Source organism: Corythoichthys intestinalis, chromosome 7 (assembly GCF_030265065.1).
Source record: "Corythoichthys intestinalis isolate RoL2023-P3 chromosome 7, ASM3026506v1, whole genome shotgun sequence".
Taxonomy (NCBI): domain Eukaryota; kingdom Metazoa; phylum Chordata; class Actinopteri; order Syngnathiformes; family Syngnathidae; genus Corythoichthys; species Corythoichthys intestinalis.
The window spans coordinates 60,690,199-60,715,527 of record NC_080401.1 but is presented as its reverse complement, the minus strand read 5'-3'; the positions used below and the strand labels follow the sequence as shown (position 1 = coordinate 60,715,527).

Sequence of the window (25,329 nt, the reverse complement as noted above, 5' to 3'; positions counted from 1 at the left end):
CGGTATTTCCTATTTACTTTGGGTCACCTGTGTACTTTGATCATTTCTTGTTAATTTGGGGTCATTTCCAGGTAACTTCTCATGGATTTTGGTCACTTCCTGATAATTTTGGTTAAGTTCTGTGTATTCTGATAAACTCGTTGATATTGGGCCTACTCCAAGTCACTTCCTGTTGATTCATGTCATTTCTGCTCGATTTGGGTAATTTCATGGTAACTTCTTCATTTTGGCCACTTCCTGTTGGTTTTGGGGCATTTCAGGTAACTTCCTGTTTATTGTGGGTCACTTCCTCTTTATTTTGAACCACTTCCTGTGTATTTTGATTACTTCTTGTTAACTTTGAGCCATTTCTGTGCTAAATTCCCATGGAATTTGGTCACATCCTGTTGATTTTGGGTCATTTCCTGTGTATTCTAATAACCTGTTGTTGATATTTGACCTTTTTCTAAGTCGCTGTCTATGGATTTTGATAAGTTCCTGTGCATTTTGGGTCATTTCTGGGTAACTTCCGGTGTATTTTGGTCACTTCCTGTTGATTTTAGATAACTTCCGGTTTATTTTGATCACTTGATTTTGGGTCATTTCTCAGTAATTTCCTATGGTTTTTGGCCACTTCCTGTTGTTTGGGGGCATTTTCAAGCCACTTCCTGTTGATTTTGGGTAACTTTCTATGGTTTTAGGTCACTTCCTGTTACGGTACAATTCCAAGTCACTTCCTGTTTGATTTTGGGTAACTTTTGGTTTATTTTGATCAGTTGATGATTTTGGGTCATTTCTGGGTCATTTCCTATGGCTTTTGGCCACTTCCTGTTGGTTTTGGGGCATTTCCGAGTCACTTCCTGTTGATTTTGGGTAACTTACGGTCTAATTTTGTTCACTTGTTGATTTTGGGTCATTTCTGGGTAACTTCCCATGGCTTTTGGTCAATTCCTGTTGTTCTGGGGCATTTCCAAGTCACTTCCTGTTGATTTTGGGGTAACTTTCTATGGTTTTAGGTCACTTCCTGTTGGTTACGGTACATTTCCAAGTCACTTCCTGTTGATTTTGGGTAACTTTTAGTTTATATTGATCAGTTGATGATTTTGGGTCATTTCTGGGTCATTTCCTATGGCTTTTGGCCACTTCCTGTTGGTTTTGGGGCATTTCCGAGTCACTTCCTGTTGATTTTGGGTAACTTACGGTCTAATTTTGTTCACTTGTTGATTTTGGGTCATTTCTGGGTAACTTCCCATGGCTTTTGGTCAATTCCTGTTGTTCTGGGGCATTTCCAAGTCACTTCCTGTTGATTTTGGGTAACTTTCTATGATTTTAGGTCACTTCCTGTTAGTTACGCTACATTTCCAAGTCACTTCCTGTTGATTTTGGGTAACTTTTGGTTTATTTTGATCAGTTGATGAATTTGGGTCATTTCTCGGTAACTTCCTATGGCTTTTGGTCAATTCCTGTTGTTCTGGGGCATTTCCAAGTCACTTCCTGTTGATTTTGGGTAACTTTCTATGGATTTTGGTCACTTCTTGTTGGTTTCTGGGCATTTCCATGTCACTGTTAAATTTTGGGTAACTTCCGGTCTATTTTGATCGCTTGTTGATTTTGGGTCATTTCTGGGTAACTTTCTATGGATTTTGGCCAGCTCCTATTGTTTTGGGGCATTTCCGAGTCACTTCCTGTTGATTTTGGTTAACTTCCGGTCTATTTTGACCACTTGTTGATTTTGGGTCATTTCCTATGGCTTTTGGTCACTTCCTGTTGGTCATGGGGCATTTTTGAGTCATTCCCTGTTTAATTTGGGTAACTTCCTACAGATTTTGGTCACTTCCTGTTGGTTTTGGGGCATTTCCATGAAAAATAAACAGTTTCGGGGCCCATAAGGTTATTGTTTTTGAAAATCCTAGTATTTGCATGTTTCCCCCCCACCCCGAAATGACCAGCAAGCAATACGAATGCATAAAGTTTAATATTTGGAAAAAGGGGTCCCTTGAATTGGAATGAAAGCATCCAAACGACACCCCGTTGGTCAATTGAAATGTCACCGATTACAAAAAATGTTTGGCAATAGTCCGCGACGCTCGTTCGCCACAACGGTCCGCTCGGCTCCACGTCCTCTTTGGAAAACAACAGTAGCCCAAAAAAAAAAAAAAAAAAAATTTGATAGAATTAAGGCAAGACAATAAAGAAAACGAAAAGTGTGCAGATGAAGTCTTCTTTGGTGGTTTTATCCCCTCAGCAGAGGATGACGTGTCCCTCCGGTGCAGGCCTCACCTGTACGCGCAAGTGGTTAGAGGTCAAAGGTTGGGGTGAGTTGGCGTGCGCGGGGCGAGATTTCTGACCTGCGGAGGGGCCGCGCTTCGTAGAGCGTGTTGTCGTCCTCGTCGTCGCTGGCCGCCGCCGTCAGCTCCACGGTGTCCTCCGAGCGAGACAGCAGGCCGTACTTCTTCCTGGGCGCGGTCTTTTTCACACTAAGCAATGTGGACATTTAAACAACAAAAAGCAAATCAAATCTTGTCTAGCCATTTTTTTTTTTTTACAGACAAAAACAAAATAATTGGAAATATTTTTCAATTTATTTTCTAATTACAAAGTGAAATTGTTCCGAATTTTTTTCATTAAAATAAATATAAATATTCACTCATTTTTATAAATATTATTAACTTTTTTCTCAATTAAAATAAACAACATAATAAAAAAATCATTTGTATATTTACAGGCAAAAAACAAAAGGAAAATAATTGCAAATATTTTTCAATTTATTTTTTAACTACAAAAAGGTTTTTTTTTTGGAATAAAATAATACATCTTATTTTATTTTTACAGACAAAAACAATCATTGGAAACATTTTTCAATTTATTTTCAAATTGCGAAAGGAAAAAATAAAACAATATATCTTTTGCCATTTTAATTTTTTCAAATTTATTTAAAAAAAAAAAAAAAGGAGAATAAATTGAAACATTTAAATTTTTTATTACAAAATATTTTTTAGAATTTGAAAAAAATCCTGTTCTTTCAGCAGTAATTATTCTTTTTTTATTAAAATAAAAAGTAAATATTCACTCATTTTTACAAATATTATGAACATTTTTTTCTTGATTAAAATAAAAAAGAAAATAATTGCAAATATTTTCAATGTATTTTTTTTTTTTTAAATGACAAAAGCAATCTAAATGATATATTTATTCTCTCTCGCTCACCAGCCGGCCCTGACGATAAAGTATAGAAATCCCATGGCGGTGATGGCGATGAGCACGTAAGCGGCCCGCTGCATCATCGACGGGTCGACGCCGAAGCCCGTCAAGCCTTCTTTGCCATTTCCGCTTCCGGCCGTGCCAACGCCGCCGCTGCTACTGTTATTAGGACTCCGGGCCTCGCCGTTCTCGTTGTCGGCGGCGAAAGTCCGGCAAAGCGCCGCTAAGGAAACGACAACAAGGCCGACAAAAGCGGACGCCGCCATGGAAAACGCCGTCGCAAAACGAGGGAGGGAAATGAAATCAATAAATTCCGTCCGTCCGTCAGCCGCCAGCCAGCCCGCCGCTGCCTACAGTCAGCTTTGTTGACAAAGTAAAGTAGACGACACGATGACCAGGAAGTAACGTGACGCCACGCCGCCGGTGACGTCTCGACTTTGCAGTTCGCGGCTTTACTCCGGCTACACTGCGCTTACAAACGGGCCGCGGCGCCCTCCGGTGGATATACCGAGAATCATATGCTCTTGAGGAAAAAAATGGACAATTTACACATCAACATTTCAGGAAAACGCACCGGGCTATTACCGGAACCGTATGGTTCTGCCAAATTTTGCCCTGTGGAAATATTCCTATTCGCCCTTTCATTGACAGAAGGTGACCTGCTATCAACCGGAAACACTTCAAAGCCCACGAATCTACGGGAAGAAACGACCACGAAATGCAACAGGAAGTGACCGGTTCTCAACTAAAAACTTCCTGACATGTCCCCAAATCGACAGGAAGTGACCCAATATCAACAGGAAGCGACCATGGAATACCCCTAAATCAACAGGAGGTGACCCCATATCAACAGAAATGAACCCTTTAATGCCCCAAAATCAACAGGAAGTGACCCATTATCAACCAAAAACTCCTTGAAATGCCTACGAATCAACAGGAAGTGACCATGATGCCCACCCAAACAAACAGGACGTGACCCTGAAATGCCTCCAAATCAACAGGAAGTTACCTGATATCTACAGGAAGTGACCATGAAATACCCCCGAATGAACAGGATGTGACCCGATATCAACAGGGAACGACCACAAAATGCCCTCATATCAACAGGAAGTGACCGCTTCTCAACCGAAAACTCCCTGACATGCCCCCGAATCAACAGGAAGTGACCCTGAAATATCCCCAAATCAACAGAAAATGCCAACATTGACAGGAAGTGGCCGGTTCTCAACCAAAAACTACCAGACATGCGCCCGAATCAACAGGAAGTGACCATGAAATGCCCCCCAAATCAACAGAATGTGACCCTTTGATGCCCCAAAATCGACAGGAAGTGACCCATTATCAACCGGAAACTCCTTGAAATGACCCTCAATAAACAGGAAGTGACCTGGGATGCCTGAAAATCAACAAGAAGTAAACCGAGAGCAACAGGAAGTGACCATGAAATGCCCTCAAATCAACAGGAAGTGACCCTTTAATGCTCCAGAATTGACAGGAAGTGACAAGATCATCAACATGGAACTCCTTGAAATGCCCCCAAATCAACATGAAAACAACCTGAAATATCCCCAAATCAACAGGTGACCCAATATCAACAGGGAGTGACCCTGAAATGTCCCTAAATCAACAGGAAGTGACCCTTTAATGCCCCAAAATTGACAGGAAGTGACCCATTATCAATCGGAAAATCCTTAATGTCCACAAATTAACAGGAAGTGACCCGATATCACCAGGAAGCAACCACGAAATACCCCCATATCAACAGGAAGTGACATGAATGCCAACAAATCAACACAAAGAGACCCTCTAATGCCCCCAAATCAACAGAAAGTGACCCGTTATCAACCGGAAATGTCCCCGAATCAACAGGAAGTGACCCATTATCAGCAGGAAGCGACCATGAAACGCCCCCAAAACAACAGGAGGTGACCCGATATCAACAGGAAGTGACATGAATGCCCACAAATCAACAGAAAGAGACTCTTTCATGCCCCCGAATCTGCAGGAAATGACCCGATATCAACACAAAGCGACCATGAAATACACCTAAATCAACAGGAAGTGACCTGATACCAACAGGGAGTCCCTCGAGTGCCCCCAAATCAACGAGTGTGACCCGTAATGACAGAAAGTGACCCTATATTGCCCCAAAATCAAAAGTGACCCATTGTATACTGCAAACTCCTTGAAATGCCCCCAAATCAACAGGAAGTGACCTGATAACAACAGGAAGTTCCCTGAGTGCCCCCCAATCAACAGAAAAAGACCGTAAAATGTCCGCAAATCAATAGGAAGTGGCATTTTAATGCCCCAAAATCGATAGGAAGTGACCCATTTTCAACTGGAAACTCCTTGAAATGCCACTGAATCAACAGGAAGTGACCCGGTATCAACAGGAAGTGACAATGATGTACCCCCAAATCAACAGGCAGTGACTTGATACCAACAGGAAGTGACATGAATGCCCCCAAATCGACAGGAAGTGACCCTGAGATGTCCCTAAATTAACAGCAAGTGACACTTTCATGCCCCAAAATTACCAGGAAGCAACCGGATAGCAACAGGAAGTGACCCATTATCAACCAGAAACTCCTTGAAATGCCCGCGAATCAACAGGAAGTGACCCGGTATCAACAGGAAATGACAATGATGTACCCCCCAAATCAACAGGAAGTGAGTTGATATCAACAGGAAGTGACATGAATGCCCCCAAATCAACAGGAAGTGACCCTGAAATGTCCCTAAATTAACAGCAAGTGACACTTTCATGCCCCGAAATCAACAGGATGTGACCCGATATCAACAGGAAGTGACCCATTATCAACCAGAAACTCCTTGAAAGGCCCCCAAATCAACAGGAAGTGACAATGATGTACCCCTAAATCAACAGGAAGTGACTTGATATCAACAGGAAGTGACATGAATACCCCCAAATCAACAGGAAGTGACCCTGAAATGTCCTTAAATTAACAGCAAGTGACACTTTTGTGCCCCAAAATCAACTGGAAGTGACCCGATATCAACAGGAAATGACCATGATATACCCCCAAATCAACAGGAAGTGACCATGAAATGCCTCCAAATCAACAGGAAGTGACCCAATATCAACAGGAAGCCCCCTGAATGCCCCCAAATTAACAGGAAGTGACCCAATATACCCAGGGCCGGCCCAGGCCATTTGGGGGCCCTTAGAAAAATAATGCCAAGGGGCCCATATTTTTGGCCCACCATTTCGTCACAGTGTACTGTGAAACCCATACATGCAATCCAACCCATACATCCATATTTTATATATTAATCAGATTTTGTTGCACTGCATACTACAAGCTTCTCACCCCAAATGATTGTCAGTACTTACAGTAGATGGCGCCAAACCGTTTTCCAAAAGAGGAAAAGAAAGAAGTTAATGAAGAACTTTTATTTTTTAAGCTTGTAATCAAGTATCAAAACTCACAAAAGTCAAATAAAGCAAACTGTGGTAAACGGATGTTTGCATAGATAAACGGCAATGCGCGCCACATTATTCACGATGCTCTATTAACAACGTAAAAAATGAGGTTGCCAGATTGGGGGGCCCCCTAGTGGTCAGGGGCCCTAAGCAGCTGCATAGTCTGCGTATAGGCTGGGCCGGCCTTGGATATACCAACCATCACCAGCAAAGCTACGAAGCAAAGCTAATTTCTCCAGAAACTGTATTTTCTAGTTTTTTTTCTTTTTTTCTTTGATATTCAAAAGTTTTGCATGAAATAAAAGTTCAAATATATTGAAAAATAGACGAGCTACCTAATATAAAAAATGTTTTTAAAAATTTCGAACCACACAAATTTCATGAAGGAAATCATTGGCTGCCATTCACGGCGATAGACGTCCAATTCCTTTGAACGTTTGATCGCTGCCAGCCCAAATCGATCGGACGTCTATCGCTGAGCAAATGACATTAACGTTGATACGTCAACTAAAATATTGCTTGAATTTGAAAAGCATTGCACCAAAATAGCTTTGAAATTGTTATTCGAGAAGAAATCAAGACTGTGGCGTCCTCTGGTGGACACCGCTTGATAGTTGTTGGGATTGCAAGCGCTTTCATGAAGAAAATGAATATTATCAACATTTTATTTGCTGGGGAAACGGACACATTACTTAAAGCGTGACATATTTTTTATTTCGATGATCAAGGATGACCTTTTTTTTTATTATTATTAATTCATAACCTTAATTGACTGGCTTTTTTTGGCTTTATATATATATTTTTTTGTTCCGGTCTGGGCAGAGAGTAACAAACAGCGCGACCAATGGCGAGGCTGGAATCCGCAAAGGGGCGGGACCGTCACATCGCAGCCGCAGATCGCAGAGCGTCAGAAGCCATCACAACACATTTGGACCTTTTTGCACCTTCGACGCTCGTTTCCGGAAGCGTCCGGAGGCCCGAACGGAACCCGAGCGTCCGAAGATGAGCGCCGTTCAGGTTCCGGTTTTGTGAAGCCAAAACGGCCGGCAGGCAGGTCCCGCTCGGACGTTTGCTAGATTGAAGCAAACAGGAGGCGGGATTAAGAGACCCCCGCCTCATCCCTCGTCGCCTGTAATCTGGTTGTGCCCCATCTGGATTGGGAGAAGGCGCGCGTGTTCGGAAACGAGCGTGCGCGCGCGCGGCCGCTCGGCTCGGCTCGGCTCGGGTAGGTGCGTTCGCGTCCACGCCCGCGCTGCCCGCCCGCCCGCCCGCCTCGACATGCCGACGTCCCGGCCCGATTCGGAGGCGGTGCCGGTGCCCGCCGACTTTTGGGTGGACGGCTCGCGCAGGGACGGCACAGTGGAAGAGTTTTACACGCTCGGCTCCGAATTGGGCAGGTGGGTTTTCACCTGCGTGACGTCACGATGGGCGGAGTCACCGTTAAATACGCCCCCTCGGGCGTGTGTTTCAGGGGCGCCACGTCCGTGGTGTATCGCTGCGAAGAAAAGGACAAGAAGAAGGCGTACGCCGTCAAAGTTCTCAAGAAAACGGTCAGTGGGCTCACGTCGATGATGTCATCGCCCGCCCGTTTCCTAAAGTCGTTTGACCGCAGATCGATAAGAAGATCGTCCGGACGGAGATCGGCGTCCTGCTGCGGCTGTCGCACCCCAACATCGTAAGTGGAGCGCGGGCGGCATTTGCGCGCGCGCGCGCGCAGCTAGCCAGGGTGCAGCTCACCCAGATGTGGCTAGTCGGGCGTGTTCTGGCTTCCAAAAGCGCAGGTAGCTGGAGTGTGCTCTGATTTTCCGGGGGTCCCACCTAGTCAAGGTGTGGCTAGCCAGAACTTCTTCTATGGTTCTCAGCTAGCCGGGGCACGATTAGCTGGGATGCAGTAGCTAGGACACAGCTAGCCACGGCAGGCTCCGATTTCCTGTGAAAGCTAGCTGCGCCATAGCTTGCCGTAGCGCGTTCATACTTCCTTTTCCGATTCAGATCCGGCTGGAGGAGATCTTCGAGACGGATACCGACATTGCTCTGATTCTGGAGCTGGTGACGGGAGGCGAGCTCTTCGACAGGTGCGACCTACGCCACCGCGACCTTTGACCCCGACGCGTCACGCGAGACGAGCGCCTCTTTCTTGCAGGATCGTGGAGCGCGGCTACTACAGCGAGAGGGACGCCGCTCACGTCATCAAGCAGATCCTGGAGGCCGTGGCGGTGAGACACCGACGCTTCTACTCATTTCGCCGCCCGCCAGTCCATTTGGATTGGACGTCTGTCGACGTCAATGGCGTTGAAACGTGATTGTTCCGTGCCGGGCTACCCGGTTGAAAATCAACAGGAAGTGAGCTGGGAATGCTCTAAAATGAATAGGAAGTGACCCAAAAAACAGGTGGTAACCCAAAACCAACAGGAAGTGACCTAAAGTCAACAGGAAATGAACTGCGAATGCCTCAAAATGAACAGAAAGTGACCCAAAGTCAACAGGAAGTGAGCTAGCAATGCCCCAAAATGAATAGTAAGTGACCCAAAAACAACAGGAAGTGCCCCAAAATGAACAGGAAGTGACCCAAAATGACCCTAAGTCAACAGGAAATGAGCTAGCAATGCCCCCCAAAATGAATAGGAAGTGACCCTGAGTCAACGGGAAGTTAGCTGGGAATGTCTTGAAATGAACAGGAAAAAAAAAAAAAAAAAATAGAAAGTGATGAGCTATAAATGAACTCTTGACTTGAGCGCCATTGACGGGGGTAGACGTCGTTTCTCTTGTGCCAAAAAAGAATCCGTCCGTCCGTCGGCGTTTAGCTCTTGTTGTGCCTTACGTAACGTCATCTTCCATCCAGCTGCTCAACAGATTAACATCACACGGGATTACAAATGGTCACACACGACCTAGGTGGCGTGCACGAGCACCAGCGAGTCGGGATTAGCGCTATTGACTCGTCATCCCAAACATGGAAAGCCCCGCCGCCCTTTTTCTAGCAGAAATACATATTTTCCAATTCAAAAAAGGCAAAAATAGTCAATGTTTTCAATTTCTCTTTCATTATTTGGTAACATGGTAATATATTTTTTTTTTTGACTATTTTAATCCAAAAATAAGATTTTAAATGAAAATATATTTTTTAAAAATTACAATGATTTTTTTTGTTCAATTTCGCTTATTATTTGGTAAAAGAGTGAATATATATTTTATTTTATTTAAAAATACAAATACAAAATACAAATAATTTTCAATGTAGAAAAAGGGAGAAAAGTGGATATTTGTAATATAATTGTTTTGTTTAAAAATTAATTTTAAATAAAAATACAAAAAGGGAAAAAATATATATATATTTTTTTATATATTGCTTTGGTATACATTTTTTTTTCAATTTTTCTTTTATTATTTGGTAAAATAGTAAATATTTTTATCATTATCCCAAAAATAAGATTTTAAATGAAAATACAAAAAAACATTTTTTTGGGGTTCAATCTTCTTTATTATTTGGTAAAACAGTAAATATATATATATTTTTGTTATTTTATTCAAAAATACATTTTAAATAAACATAGAAAAAAGGTTTGGGGATAGTAAATATTTTATTGTTATTTTATGTAAAATTAAATTTGAAATAAAATTCAATAAGGGAATTTTTTTTTTTTTTTTTAGATATATTGCTTTGGTATACATTTTTTTCAATTTCTCTTTTATTATTTGGTAAAACAGTAAATATTTTTATGATTATTCCAAAAACACAATTTTAAATGAAAATGCAAAAAACATTACTTTTTGGGTTCAATGTTGCTTATTATTTGGTAAAATAGTGAATATATATTTTTTGTTATTTTATTTAAAAAAAATATTTTAAATAAAAATAGAAAAAGAGGGAAAAGCTCATTTTTAAAATTATGATTGTAATATTCAAAAAAATAATTTTAATAAAATACAAAAAGGGGGGAAAATGAATGTATTTTTTTTTTCTATACTTTTTTTCAATTCCTATTTCGTCATTTGGTTAAACAGTAAATATTTTAATGATGATTCCGAAAGTAAGATTTTAAATGAAAATACAGTAAAAAAAAAAATGGGGCGGGGGGGTGATTTTGCTTATTATTTGGTAAAACAATAAATACTATATATGTTTTTGTTATTCTATTCGAAAATACATTTTAAATAAACATAGAAAAAGGTAGGAGGGATAGTAAAAAATTTTTATTATTTAAAATTTAATTTGAAATAAAAATACAAAAGGGGAAATATATATATATATATATATATTTTTTTGGATATATTGCTTTGGTATACATTTTTTTTCAATTTCTCTTTTATTATTTGGTAAAACAGTAAATATTTTTATGATTATCCCAAAAACACAATTTTAAATGAAAATGCAAAAAACATTACTTTTTGGGTTCAATGTTGCTTATTATTTGGTAAAATAGTGATTTTTGTTTTGTTTTGGTATTTTATTAAAAAATAGATTTTAAATAAAAATATAAAAAGAGGGAAAAGCTCATTTTTTAAATTATGATTGTAATATTCAAAAAATTAATTTTAATAAAATACAAAAAGTATTTTTTTTTTAATACTTTTTTTCAGTTCCTGTTTTATCATTTGGTTAAACAGTAAATGTTTTAATGATTATTCCTAAAGTAAGATTTGAAATGAAAATACAGTAAAACAGTAAAAAATTTTAAAAAATGGGGGGGTAATTTTGCTTATTATTTGGTAAAAGAATAAATACTATATATATTTTGGTTATTCTATTCGAAAATACATTTTAAATGAACATAGAAAAAGGTGGGAGGGATAGTAAATATTTTTTTATTATTTAAAATTTAATTTGAAATAAAAATACAAAAGGAAACATGTATATGTGTTTTTATATTTATATAAATTTTTATTTATAATTTTTTTTATATTTATGTATTATATATATATTTATATATTTTTTTAAAAATATTTTTTTTCAATTCTTTTATTATTTGGTGAAACAGTAAATATGGATTTTTTTGTTATTTGATTTGAAAATAACTTTTAAACATGCAAAAAAAAAATTTTTTTTTAAATTAATTTGAAATAAAAAACAAAAAGGGAAATATATTTTTTTAATATATATTGTTTTCAATTTCTCTTTTATTAGTGAATATTTTTATGATTGTTTTATTCCAAAATAAGATTTGAAATGAAAATACAAAATGTGTATAAAACAGTTAAAACAAAAATTTGGGGTTTGCTTATTATTTTGTTAAACAGTAAATATATTTTTTTAGTGAATTTATTCAAAAATATATTTTAAATAAACATGAAAAAGGGGAGCAAAACAATAGTTTTTAAAGAAATACAAAAAGGAAAATTCCGTGAAAAGTAAAGAACAAGCTCAACTCATCACAGTTATACTAGTTACCCCAACTAGGGGGCGATGATTTCATTTGATATAATAACAACAACAACAACAACACGATTTGCTTTGGTGGGCCACACAAAACCATGTGGCCCCCGGGCCTCGGATTGGACACCCGAGGGCTAACGGCCGACCGGCGTGTGTGTCAGTATCTTCACGAGAACGGCGTGGTGCATCGTGATCTGAAACCCGAGAATTTACTCTACGCCGACCTGTCGCTCGACGCGCCGCTGAAAATCGGTGAGTGGCGACTGCTTCCCTCCCTCCCTCCGTCGCCGTGACGACCGCCCACGGCGCTAACGGCCCATCTGTGTCGCTCGCAGCTGACTTTGGACTCTCCAAAATCATCGACGATCAGGTGACCATGAAGACGGTGTGCGGTACGCCCGGATACTGCGGTGAGTCCTTCGCTCGTCCACTTCCTTTCAATTCCTGGCCGGGTCACTTCCTGTTGACTTTATGACATTCATAGGTCAATTCCTGTTGATATTGCGTCATGTCTTTATAACTTATTTTATGAAGGCAATTTTGGGTCACTTCCTGTTGATTTCAAGACATTCCTGGATTAGTTTGGTCAATTTCCTGTTGATTTTGGGGCATTTCCGAGTAACGTCCTGTGTAATTTGATCACTTCCTGTTTATTTGGAGCCACTTACTTGTAACTTGGTTACTTCAAGTTGGTTTTGGGTCACTTCCTGTGTAATTTGATCACGATTTTTGGGTCAATCCCTGTAAATTTGGGTCATTTCCGGGTTCATTATTGTTTATTTTGGTCACATCCTGTCGATTTTAGGTCACTTCCTGTTGATTCTGGGAAATGTTTTTGTAGCTTATTTTGTCACTTCCTGTTGACTTGAAGACATTACAAGGTCAATTCGTGTAGATTTTGGGTCATTTCTGGGTTACTTGCTGTTGATTTTGGTCACTCACTGTTAACTTTCTTGATCAAAACCTGTTTGCTTGTTCCCTGTTGATTTTGTGGCATTTCTGAATAACTTCCTGTTTAAATTGCTCACTTCCTGTCATGATGTTGATTTCAAGACATTCCTGCATCAATTCTCGTTTAGTTTGGTCAATTTCCTGTTGATTTTGGGGCATTTCCTTAGTAACTTCCTGTGTAATTTGATCACTTCCTGTTTATTTGGAGTCACTTCCTGTGTAATTTGATCACTTCTTGTTGATTTTTGGGTCAATTCCTGTAGAATATGGGTCATTTCCGGGTTCGTTGTTGTTTATTTTGGTCACATCCTGTCGATTTTGGGTCACTTCCTGTTGATTCTGGGAAATGTCTTTGTAGCTTATTTTGTCACTTCCTGTTGATTTGAAGACATTACAGGTTCAATTCCTGTAGATTTTGGGTCATTTCTGGGTTACTTGCTGTTGATTTTGGTTACTCACTGTTAACTTTCTTGATCAAAACCTGTTTATCTGGTTTGCTTCCTGTTAATATTGTAGCATTTCTGAGTAACTTCCTGTTTAAATTGCTTACTTCATGTCATTATGTTGATTTCAAGACCTTCTTAGGTCAATTTATGTTTATTTTGGTCACTTTCTGATGATTTTGTGGCATTTCTGAGTAACTCCCTGTGTAATTTCCTGACTTCCTGTTGATTTTTGGGCATTTCTGGGTTACTTCCTACTTATTTTGGTCACTTCCTGTTGACTTGGTCATTTCTTAGTAACTTCCTGTGTAATGCGATCATTTCTTGTTGATTTTGAAGGAATTTTGGGTCACTTCGTGTGGATTTTGGGTCACTTTTGGTTGATTTGAAGCCATTGCTGGGCCAATTTCTGTTTATTGTGGTCAGTTTGCTGTTGATTTTGCGTGGCATTTTTGAGTAACTTCTTTTGTAATTTGATCACTTCCTGTTGATTTTCAGGTCTTTTTGTGTTACTTCCTGTTTATTTTGGTCAAATGCTGTTGACTTGTATCACTTCTCGATCAATTGCTGTGTAATTTTGTTCACTTCCTGTTGATTTTGTTGCATGTTTTTGTCACTTATTTTATATCTTGGTCACTTCCTGTTCATTTTGGGGTAACTTTCTCGTAATTTGATCACTTCTTGTTGATTTTGAGGCATTTTTGGGTCACTTCCTGTGAATTACGGGTTGTTGATTTGAAGATGTTCCTGGATCAATTCCCCTTTATATTGTTCATTTCCTGTTGATTTGAAGACATTACTGGGTCAATTCCTGTAGATTTGGGGTCATTACTTCCAGTTGATTTTGGGGGCACTTCCTGTTAACTCTGGTGATTTCTCCATCAATCCCTGTTCACTTCCTGTTGATTTTGTGGCATCTCTGAGTAACTTCCTGTGTAATTTGATCACTTCCTGTAGGTTTTTGGTCATTTATGGGCTACTTGCTGTTTATTTTGGTCAATTGCTGGGTCATTTCTTGATGAATTCCTGTTTAATTCTTTCACTTCCTGTTGATTTTGTTGCATGTATTTGTCACTTATTTTGTATCTTGGTCATTACTGTTGATTTTGGGGCATATGTGGGTCACTTCCTGTGTAATTTGATCACTTCTTGTTGATTTTTGGGTCAGTAATTGTAGATTTGTGTCATTTCTGGGTTACTTATTGGTTTGGTCACTTTAATGATGATTTTGAGGTATTTTCTCGTCACTTCCTGTTGATTTGGGGCACATTGGGGGTAGACTTCTGGGTTAGTTCCTGCATATTTTGGTCACTCTCTGTTGATTTTTGGACATTTCCATGAAAAATAAACAGTTTCTGTCTCCCAATAACACTGGAAAGTCATCTTTTTGAGTAAAGTATTTTTCAAGCCAAAGTTGTGGAATGGCGGGATAACCCCCTGCTTTTATGTTTGTAGCTCCCGAGATCCTCCGAGGAAACGCTTACGGGCCCGAAGTGGACATGTGGTCGGTGGGCGTCATCCTCTACATCCTGTGAGCGCCGTACGTACGCCGGGCGAGCCCTCGCGGGCGGGCGCTGACGCCCGGCGGCTCCTCTCTCCCTCCTTGCAGGCTGTGCGGGTTCGAGCCCTTCTTCGACGCCCGGGGGGACCAGTACATGTACACGCGCATCCTCAACGGAGACTACGAGTTTGTCTCCCCCTGGTGGGACGAGGTCTCGCTCAACGCCAAGGACCTGGTAGGTCGCCGTCCGTCCCGCTGTCCGCTCGCACGCCCAAGTGGAGACGTACGGACGTTTGTCTCGCAGGTGAGCAAGCTGATCGTGCTGGACCCGGCCAAGCGTCTGAGCGTGCGGCAGGCGCTCCAGCACCCCTGGGTACTGGGCAAGGCGGCCCGCTTCTCGCACATGGACACGGCGCACAGGAAGCTGCAAGAGTTCAACGCTAGGCGCAAACTCAAGGTGAGACGCGCTCGACGGCGATAGGCCGGCAGAAGATCTGCCTCCTTGAAAGGCAAACGTCTTTATTTGTAGTTTTGAAAAATAGAAACCATTTTTGAAACATTTGACTCACTTTGTTTCAAATTTGTTGGGATTAAAGCAAGCATTTCAGTTCAATTTTTTTCCTATTTCATAAAATTCCATTTTTTTTTCTTCATATGAAATTGATTTTTCGGCACGGATGGTGCAAATGCAGTGGCAGAAGCATGAATAGAGCTTTGGGGCTGGAGGCCATGTTGGTCGGGGCCCATCAAAGTCAATGCATTGACATTTAAAGCAACGCTAGGGTCGCTTTTCAACTTTTCTCAAATATTTCCATAACTTTAGTGATAATATGTTGTTTTCCGAAATTTCCAGGTTCGCGGTGAATCAGTAACAGGCACACTCTTGCTCAATAGACGATGTTTATTGATTAGAAAATGCAGAATAAATGAGATTTATTGATTACAGTCCCACAAGAGCAAGCAAACAGATATCAAAAACAAGCAAACAAATGGTAACGTGATGCTAGATTTGAGTTTGTCAATCTCAGAATCCCCGCGTTACGTTACAGCACAACTAGTTGTCCCTTAGAAATGAAAATCGCTTACCGTGACAAACGAGTGGGAAGCCAACAACACTCCAGTAAAGCGGCAAAGGGAGGTCCGCTATCGGGTCACGTACGAATCGCCTGGCTTTGTCCCTTTGTGGCTTTACTGCAGTGTCGCTGGCTTTCCACTCACTTGTCACGGTCAGCAATTTAATTTCTAAGGGACAACTAGTTGTGCTGTAACGTAACGCGGGGATTCTGGGGTTGACAAGCTCGAGTCTAGCGTCATCGTTGACATTTGTTGATACTTGTTTGCTTGCTCTTGTAGGATTGTAATCAATAAATCTAATTTATTCAGCATTTTATAATCAATAAAGATCATCTATTGAGCAAAAGTGTGCCTGTTACTGATTCCCCGCGAACCTGGAAATTTTGGAAAACATATGTCGACTGACAACTAGTTGAATGTACCCCTTTCTCTGTTCATTATAAAGACGGAAGTCCATGTTCACGCGAATTCTGCAAAGATGGCAGAGCAACAAAAGAGACAAAAAGTTTTGTCTGAGGGAAAAAAGCCTGGCTTTTACTCGCTAGCGTGATTGCCCCCCCCCCAACCGACGCTGACAAGTTCGAGTGGGGTGGGGGGGGTTAGCCACACGGTCGCTAACAGTCATATGCTATTGTTTAGCCACAACTGGATTAATTACTTGATTACTACAGCCACTGGAAACAGAAATGTTCTTTAATCCATCTGCAGGCGATTATGTTTTAATTGATTGATGATTTTACATCACCATGCGTGCCGGTCCTCATGGGAAACACGGTCGTCCTTAAGGCAAAACACTACCTGTCAGGGAACGGGAAGGCAGGTGGTGTGTGGAGCCAAATGCAGGGAAAGGAGACGAGGCAGATTGACGGTGCAAAATGATTTAATTATGGCAAGCAAAAAACAAAGTACAGTGGTACCTCTACATACGATCACTTCGACACACGATCTTTTCGACATCCGACGTAAAATTTGAGCCGCCATTTGTTTCTACATCCGACGAGTTGCTCGAAATACGACGACATGACAGCACTGCAAACGAACGCACGGTGGATTTTCTTGTGTGAGAAATCAACACAGTTTTCAAAAAAAGTTGATACAGTTGGAGAAACAAGGAAAAAAGTAATGCTTACCTTTGAAATGAAGATGCAAGTTATAGAAAAATATGAGCTTGGGGTGCGCGTCCCTGAACTGGCTCAACAATACAGCTCCATGGTCCTCTTCCGACCACCGTTCGCCACTATTTATAAGTTAAGGTGACAATTATTATTGTGGTAACATTGCCAAGGAAATCGCCAGCTTCGTCACGTTTTTATCATTTATTTAAGAACTTATCCAACACAAAACGCCCATTAAGCAGTTGACTGCTCTCAAGAAAAAAAAAGTATTATCTCTACCGCACCGACCTATCTCACTATGACGTCAGCTTCGCGGTGCGTTCAGGGACAGTAAAAAGTGTCCGCCATATTAGAATCCGATTCGTTACATTATTTACAGGAATAATTATTAATTATTCTTCTTATTATTATATTACTCTGACTTATTTATTTTTAACTTCTTTGTTTTTCTATGTTTAATTGCCATTTGTAACAGTGCCAGCAGTATTTATTAAGAATTTAGTGTATGTTTTTAGGCTTTGGAACGAATTAATGGAATTATAATGTATTCCTATGGGAAAATCCTGCTCGACATACGACCATTTCGACTTACAAACAAGGTCCTGGAACGAATTAAATTCGTATGTAGAGGTACCACTGTACCAACAAATAATGACGAGATTCCAAAAAACACAGCGGCAAACAAAACTCAGGTTACTAACAAAAGGCTAGGTATCAAAACTTACTGAGGGGAACACGAGGGCTTGGAGAGACACAAGAATGCTGACCAGAACTTGGACATGGACGTCGACAGACTCTGAAAATGACGCAACAAGGAGTGAAAAGAAAACACGCAGACAAGGGGTAACGAGACAACAAGGAACAGGTGAGCACAGGAGGATACACTAGGAGAAGGCACATCAAGTGAAATCAATGGGCAATCACAGGGACAAGTCACACTAGGAGAAAACAAACAAAATCTAACACTACCGCTTTTGGCGTCGCTAAAATCAACCAAAACTGGAAAGTAACCAAGTGTTGCTTTAAATGAAGTCATCACCAGCCCATTGGCTACCATTTACAACGCTAGCCGTCCAATCCATTTGAAATGGGAGGGATGGCAGCGAATCAACGGACGTTCCATTCCTCCCACTTGAAATCGATTGGACGTCTACTGATCATAGGTGGGTAGTAACACGTTAAGATTACTCAGTTACATTTACTTGTTACTTTTTGAGAAAAATTTACTTGTAAGAGTAGTTTTACTTGAGTAGATTTGTGAAGAAGAAAGGCTACGTTGGCTACAATTTACGGCGCTAGAAGTGCGGAGGGTAGGAACATTCATTCACTTACTGTCAGCCCTCCCACTTCAAATGCTTGTGACATACAGTGGGGCAAAGAAGTATTTAGTCAACCACCAAATGTGCAAGTTCTCCTACTTGAAAAGATTAAAGAGGCCTGTAATTGTCAACATGGGTAAACCTCAACCATGAGGGACAGAATGTGGAAAAAAAACAGCCCCGAAACATCACTGCTCTAGAGGAGATCTGCATGGAGGAATGGGCCAAAATACCAGCAACAGTGTGTGAAAAGCTTGTGAAGAGTTACATAAAACGTTTGGCCTCCGTTATTGCCAACAAAGGGTTCATAACAAAGTATTGAGATGAACTTTTCAAATACTTATTTTCCACCATGATTTGCAAATAAATTCATTCAAAATCAAACAATGTGATTTTCTGTTTTTTTTCCACATTCTGTCTCTCATGGTTGAGGTTCACCCATGTTGACAATTACAGGCCTCTCTAATATTTTCAAGTGGGAGAAATTGCACAATTAGTGGTTGACTAAATACTTCTTTGCCCCACTGTATACTAATGACAAACTCATTTCAATTGACGACAGAAGCTTTCATTGCCCCTATCAATGTGGCAGGCTGGCGGCCATGTTGGCAGGGGCAACCTTCCCATTCAAGTCAATGCATTGACATTCAAATGAAGTCATAACTAGCTCATTTCACCCCATCGGTTGCCATCGACAGCTATAAACGTCCAATCCGAATGTTTATTCGCTGCCGGCTTCCCGCTTCAAAAGAACTGGACGTCGACTAGTGATAATCATTTTTTTATGGCTCCTACCAACATTCCCATCCAAGTCAATGCATTGAAATTCTATTATGAAGTCACAACTAGCTTATTTCACCCCGTTTATGGTGCTAGACGTCCAATCCTTTTGAAACGGGTGGCAGTTTGGCAGCGAACGAAGCAACGTTCCATCCCTCCTACTTGAAATGGATTGGCCATCTATCAGTGATAAAGTAACTAGTGGAAGGATGCCCCTATAGGCGGCCATGAAGGCGGTGGTGGCGACCGGCCGGATGCACGAATCCTCTCGCCGTAGGACCGACAGCTGCGAGATCCCCGCCTCGGGGCCGTCGGGGCAGAGCGGCACGCGGCCAGACCCGCCGCCCAAAGGCGTCGACGCCGCCCCCGAAGACCCGGAAGCGGCGCCGTCGGAAAAAGCGGAGCGTAGCCCCGCCCCTTTCGGCGAGTCCGACGCCGCGCCCGTCCGGCCACCACTGCGGGCTGACGGCCAGCGGAGGGGCAAGTCTGCGCCGGCCCCGCCCGGAAAGAGCCCGTCCACCGTGGGGCCGCGCGCCGCCGATCGGGCCGCGCTCCCGCCGGCCGTGCCCCCGAGCCCCGACGGCCTCAGCAACGGCTTCGCGCCGGAGACGGAGGCCGTCGCCGAGACCGCCCCCTGCCAGTGAGCTCCTCCCAGTGACTCTGACGCGCTAACGGCTACGTCGGCCTGTAAATATTGACAACGAGTGCACGAACGCATCCCGAGGTTGCGGCTAGCATGCTGGCTTTTATGCTAATGTTGTGAAACCTGTTTTGGACGCTAATGTGACTTTTTCAACATTGAAGATTTTTTCCTTTGGATGGCTAAAACATTAGCTTTAGCAGTTAGCAAGTATCACGGAGTATTAGGGCCACCGAAATGCCCCCAAAATCAACAGCTTTTTTTAATAGAGGGTGACCCTGAAATGCCCTCAATTCAACAGGAAGTGACCCTTACAAACTCAAAACGTCCCAAAATGGACAGGAAGTGTCTCAGGTCTTTACCGACCTCTCCCAATTTCTCCAGAAATGGCATTTTCTAGTGTTACACAATATTACAAGATTAAAGTCATATTACGGATCTTTATCATAATCTGTATGGATGTGATGCGGCTACTACATACTTTTTGGAATGGGTTTTTCCCCAAATGAAAAAATCTTTTGTCACCACTACATCAAATGTGACCCTAATACTCTGTGTTAGGCAAGATAGCATTTTGCTACGTTTCTTTGTTTGTGTCACCTTCCAAACACGCTCGTGTTAGCCTAGCTTAGCATCAGTGTTGTGTCCAGATTTTCTCCTAGTTGCTAGACTATAAGAATACCTTGAGCGATGCTGCGTGGTTTTCAAAACAAGCGTCACTTCATGTTCAACCTTTAAGTTTAGCCTGATAGACTAGAATTAGCGGGTGACCCACAAATGCCCCAAAACAAACCTGTCTGACCAAAAGCCAACAGGAAGTGACCCAAATTCAATCGGTAGTGAGCTGGGAATGCCTCAAATTGAACAGGAAGTGACCCAAAAATAATAGGAAGTGACCCACAGTAAGCTCGGAATGCCTCAGAATGAAGAGTAAGTGACCCAAAATCAACAGGAAGTGAGCCAAAAACATCCGAAAGTGAGCCAAAAACATCAGGAAGTGACCCAAATTCAAAATAAAGTGACCCAAAGTCAACAGGACGTGAGCTGGGAATGCCTCAAAATGAACAGGAAGTGACCCAAAAACAATAGGAAGTGGCCCAGAAACAATAGGAAGTGACCCACGGTTAACAGGAGGTGAGCTAGAAATGCCTCAGAATGAATAGGAAGTGACCCAGAATCAATAGGAAGTGACCCACAGTTAACAGGAAGTGAGTTGGGAATTGACCCTAAGCCAACAGGAAGTGACCTTAAATGAACAGGAAGTGACCCAGAATTAATAGGAAGTGACCCGTAGTTAACAGGGAAGTGAGTTGGGAATGCCTCAAAATGAATAGAAGTGACCCAAAAGGAATGGGAAGTGACCCAAAGCCAACAGGAAGTGACCCAAAGTCAACAGGACGTGAGCTGGGAATGCCTCAAAATGAACAGGAAGTGACCCAAAAACAATAGAAAGTGGCCCAGAATCAATAGGAAGTGACCCACGGTTAACAGGAAGTGAGCTAGAAATGCCTCAGAATGAACAGGAAGTGACCCAGAATCAATAGGAAGTGACCCGCAGTTAACAGGAAGTGAGCTGGGAATGCCTCAAAATGAATAGAAGTGACCCAAAAGGAATGGGAAGTGACCCAAAGCCAACAGGAAGTGACCCTAAATGAACAGGAAGTGACCCAAAAACAATAGAAAGTGGCCCAGAATCAATAGGAAGTGAACCACGGTTAACAGGAAGTGAGCTAGAAATGCCTCAAAATGAACAGGAAGTGACCCGCAGTTAACAGGAAGTGAGTTGGGAATGCCTCAAAATGAATAGAAGCGACCCAAAAGGAATGGGAAGTGACCCAAAGCCAACAGGAAGTGACCCTAAATGAACAGGAAGTGAACCAAAAACATCAGGAAGTGACCCAAAAACAACAGGAAGTGACCCAAAGCCAATAGGAAGTGACCCAAATTCAACAGGAACTGACTCAAATTCAACAGGAAGTGAGCTGGGAGTGCGTCAAAATGAAAAGGAAGTGACCCAAAAATAATAGAAAGTGACCCACAGTTAACAGGAAGTGAGTTGGGAATGCCTCAAAATGAATAGAACTAACGCAAAAGGAATGGGAAGTGACCCAAAGCCAACAGGAAGTGACCCTAAAACAACAGGAAGTGCCCCAAAGCCAATAGGAAGTGACTCAAATTCAACAGGAAGTGACCCAAATTCAACAGGAAGTGAGCTGGGAATGCCTGAAATTGAACAGGAGCCAAAAACAATAGGAAGTGACCAACAGTTAGCTGGGAATGACTCAGAATGAAGAGGAAGTGACCCAGAGCCAATAGGAAGTGACCCAAAGTCAGCAGGAAGTGAACCAAAAATAATAGGAAGCGACCCACAGTTAACAGGAAGTGAGTTGGGAATACCTCAAAATGAATAGAAGTGACCCAAAAGGAAGAGGAAGTGACCCATATTTCAACAGGGAGCTGGGAATACCTCAGAATGAAGAGGAAGTGACCCAAACTCAACAGGAAGTGACCTAAAATGCCAAGTAAGTGGCTCGCATATAAAATGGAGTTTGACAACCCTGCTCTAGAGTATGACACTAGCTAAGCTAAGCTAAGCTAACACCGAAGGAAACCACTCTGTGTAAATAGCGTTCTTGTATTTGTTGTGACGGGAAGTGACATCATCAGACCACAGTAAACTTTGATCAATCTAGTTGTGCTTTATTTGCGGCGGCGTTCACGGAAGACATGCCGTCCGTCGGTAAAGGCGCCCCCGCCGAAGCGTTCCGCAAGAGTAGGCCGAGTACGGTCCCGGCGCCTCCCATGCCGAAACGGCGCCGTAGAGGCCCCCCGGCTCGATCCACGTCCCGCTCGAATGCGGTAACGGCGTCACCGGCTCATCGTCTGACCACCAAAGAACGGAGGGCGGGGACCGGCAGCCGCCGACCACGCACACCAGCAGGCGGCGCCCTCCGCCGAGGGGGGATGTCAGCAGAGAGACGGACGGAGCCTCGTCCGCGGGGGCGGCTCCGTCGGGACTTCCGCCGGATCCCGATGACGGCGAGCTGCACGAGACCAAACGCGCGTGCTTGTTGGTGTCTTAAACAAATACATTACAATCAAATAAGTATTGAAGTACTGTACTAGTTTGCATAGATTATGGGGGAAATAGCCCTCCCTGATGGCCGAAAATGGCATTGCATATCATTTTCTTTCCGGTATATGGCGGAAAACAAGACTGAAAAAGCAGTTTCTGCTCTTGCACTCCTCTTGAAAAGAAACTGCTGTATTTTAAGCCAAAACAACTGTTGTGTTTGATAGAACAATATGTGAAGCCCCCCGAACTATTTTTAATTTGTCGGTTTTACCCTGGAAACCCCCGTTTACAGACGTTGCGCAACCGCTTTTGTTTCAACCCAGCCATAAAACCAAGCGAATTATTCATCTTGCATGCCGCTTATTCCTCACGAGGGTCGCGGAGGTGCCGGAGCCTATCCCAGCTAACTACGGGCAGTAGGCAGGGGACACCCTGAACTGGTTGCCAGCCACCAAGCGAATTAATTATGTTTATTATTAAAAATGTCATTTTAAGCTTAGAATCATTAGTTGATCTGTAATATTTCTTTTGGAAAACCCCCCAATTATTCACTGGCATATTTTAAACTTTTAAACAAATGACGTCACAATGAAAAAACTGGTGTCTGTAAAAAAGTCACGGATATCTACCTCATAACTCTAGCTTAACTGTATTTTTTTCGCTACTGTCGCATTTTCTCCGATATGTTAGATGATAAATAATCGATCCAAACAAAGAAAAATTGGAGAAAAAAAAGTTTAAAAGGGTAAATACAGTGGGGCAAAGAAGTATTTAGTCAACCACTAATTGTGCAAGTTCTCCCACTTGAAAATATTAGAGAGGTCTGTAATTGTCAACATGGGTAAACCTCAAGCATGAGAGACAGAATGTGGAAAAAATCACATTGTTTGATTTTTAAAGAATTTATTTGCAAATCATGGTGGAAAATAAGTATTGGGTCAATACCAAAAGTTCATCTCAATACTTTGTTATGTACCCTTTGTTGGCAATAACCAAACGTTTTCTGTAACTCTTCACAAGCTTTTCACGCCATGTTGCTGCTATTTTGGCCCATTCCTCCATGCAGATCTCCTCTAGAGCAGTGATGTTTTGGGGCTGTCGTTGGGCAACACAGACTTTCAACTCCCTCCACAGATTTCCTATGGGGTTGAGATCTGGGGACTGGCTAGGCCACTCCAGGACCTTGAAATGCTTCTTACCAAGCCACTCCTTTGTTGCCCTGGCTGTGTCTTTGAGATCATTGTCATGCTGAAAGACCCAGCCACGTCTCATCTTCAATGCCCTTCCCGATGGAAGGAGATTTTCACTCAAAATCTCTCGATACATGATCCCATTCATTCTTTCCTTTACACGGATCATTCGTCCTGGTCCCTTTGCAGAAAAACAGCCCCAAAGCATGATGTTTCCACCCCCGTGCTTCACAGTGGGTATGGTGTTCTTCGGATGCAATTCAGTATTCTTTCTCCTCCAAACACGAGAACCTCTGTTTTTCTACCAAAAAGTTCTATTTTGGTTTCATCTGACCATAACACATTCTCCCAGTCCTCTTCTGGGTCATCCGAATGCTCTCTAGCGAACCGCAGACGGGCCCGGACGTGTACTTTCTTCAGCAGGGGGACACGTCTGGCAGTGCAGGATTTGAGTCCCTGGTGGGGCATTGTGTTACTGATAGTAGCCTTTGTTACTGTGGTCTCAGCTCTCTGTAGGTCATTCACTAGGTCCCGCCGTGTGGTTCTGGGATTTTTGCTCACCGTTCTTGTTGTCATTTTGACGCCACGGGGTGAGATCTTGCATGGAGCCCCAGATCGAGGGAAATTATCAGTGGTCTTGTATGTTTTCCATTTTCTAATAATTCCTCCCACAGTTGATTTCTTTACACCAAGCGTTTTACCTATTGCAGATTCAGTTTTCCCAGCCTGGTGCAGGTCTACAATTTTGTCTCTGGTGTCCTTCGACAGCTCTTTGGTCTTGGCCATAGTAGAGTTAGGAGTGTGACTGACTGAGATTGTGGACAGGTGTCTTTTATACCGATAATGAGTTAAAACAGGTGCCATTAATACAGGTAACGAGTGGAGCCTCGTTAGAAGAAGTTAGACCTCTTTGAAAGCCAGAAATCTTGATCGTTTGTAGGTGACCAAATACTTATCTTCCACTCTAATTTGGAAATAAATTCTTTAAAAATCAAACAATGTGATTCTCTGTTTTTTTCCCCCACATTCTGTCTCTCATGGTTGAGGTGTACGCATGTTGACAATTACAGGCCTCTCTAATCTTTTCAAGTAGGAGAACTTGCACAATTGGTGGTCGACGTTTAAAAGGGTAAATATATGAAAAAGAAAATCTTGACCACTCCTCGATGTCTGCGATTTCTGCATCGCGACCCTTGTTATATTACCATGTTTCACCCATAAAATCCCCCCCAAAATCC

The 25,329-nt window shown here is 42.0% G+C and overlaps 2 protein-coding genes across 2 annotated transcripts; one reads left to right on the top strand and one right to left on the bottom strand.

Moving 5' to 3' along the window:
* Positions 1 to 1,935: 1,935 nt before the first annotated feature.
* fam174c (family with sequence similarity 174 member C) lies at positions 1,936 to 3,615 on the bottom strand. The gene is made up of 3 exons (XM_057841839.1): positions 3,187 to 3,615; positions 2,328 to 2,456; positions 1,936 to 2,259 (listed from the first exon to the last, which is right to left on the bottom strand). Exons 1-3 carry the CDS (start codon positions 3,444 to 3,446, stop codon positions 2,256 to 2,258), a joined length of 393 nt encoding a protein of 130 aa, XP_057697822.1. The 5' UTR covers positions 3,447 to 3,615; the 3' UTR covers positions 1,936 to 2,255.
* On the top strand, positions 3,323 to 20,911 carry si:ch73-60h1.1 (calcium/calmodulin-dependent protein kinase type IV). The gene is made up of 11 exons (XM_057841838.1): positions 3,323 to 8,025; positions 8,100 to 8,178; positions 8,241 to 8,303; positions 8,621 to 8,703; positions 8,772 to 8,844; positions 12,164 to 12,254; positions 12,338 to 12,412; positions 14,852 to 14,927; positions 15,006 to 15,132; positions 15,202 to 15,354; positions 19,407 to 20,911. The coding sequence occupies exons 1-11, from the start codon at positions 7,907 to 7,909 to the stop codon at positions 19,827 to 19,829; spliced, it is 1,362 nt and encodes a 453-aa protein (XP_057697821.1). The 5' UTR covers positions 3,323 to 7,906; the 3' UTR covers positions 19,830 to 20,911.
* The last annotated feature ends 4,418 nt before the right edge of the window (positions 20,912 to 25,329 follow it).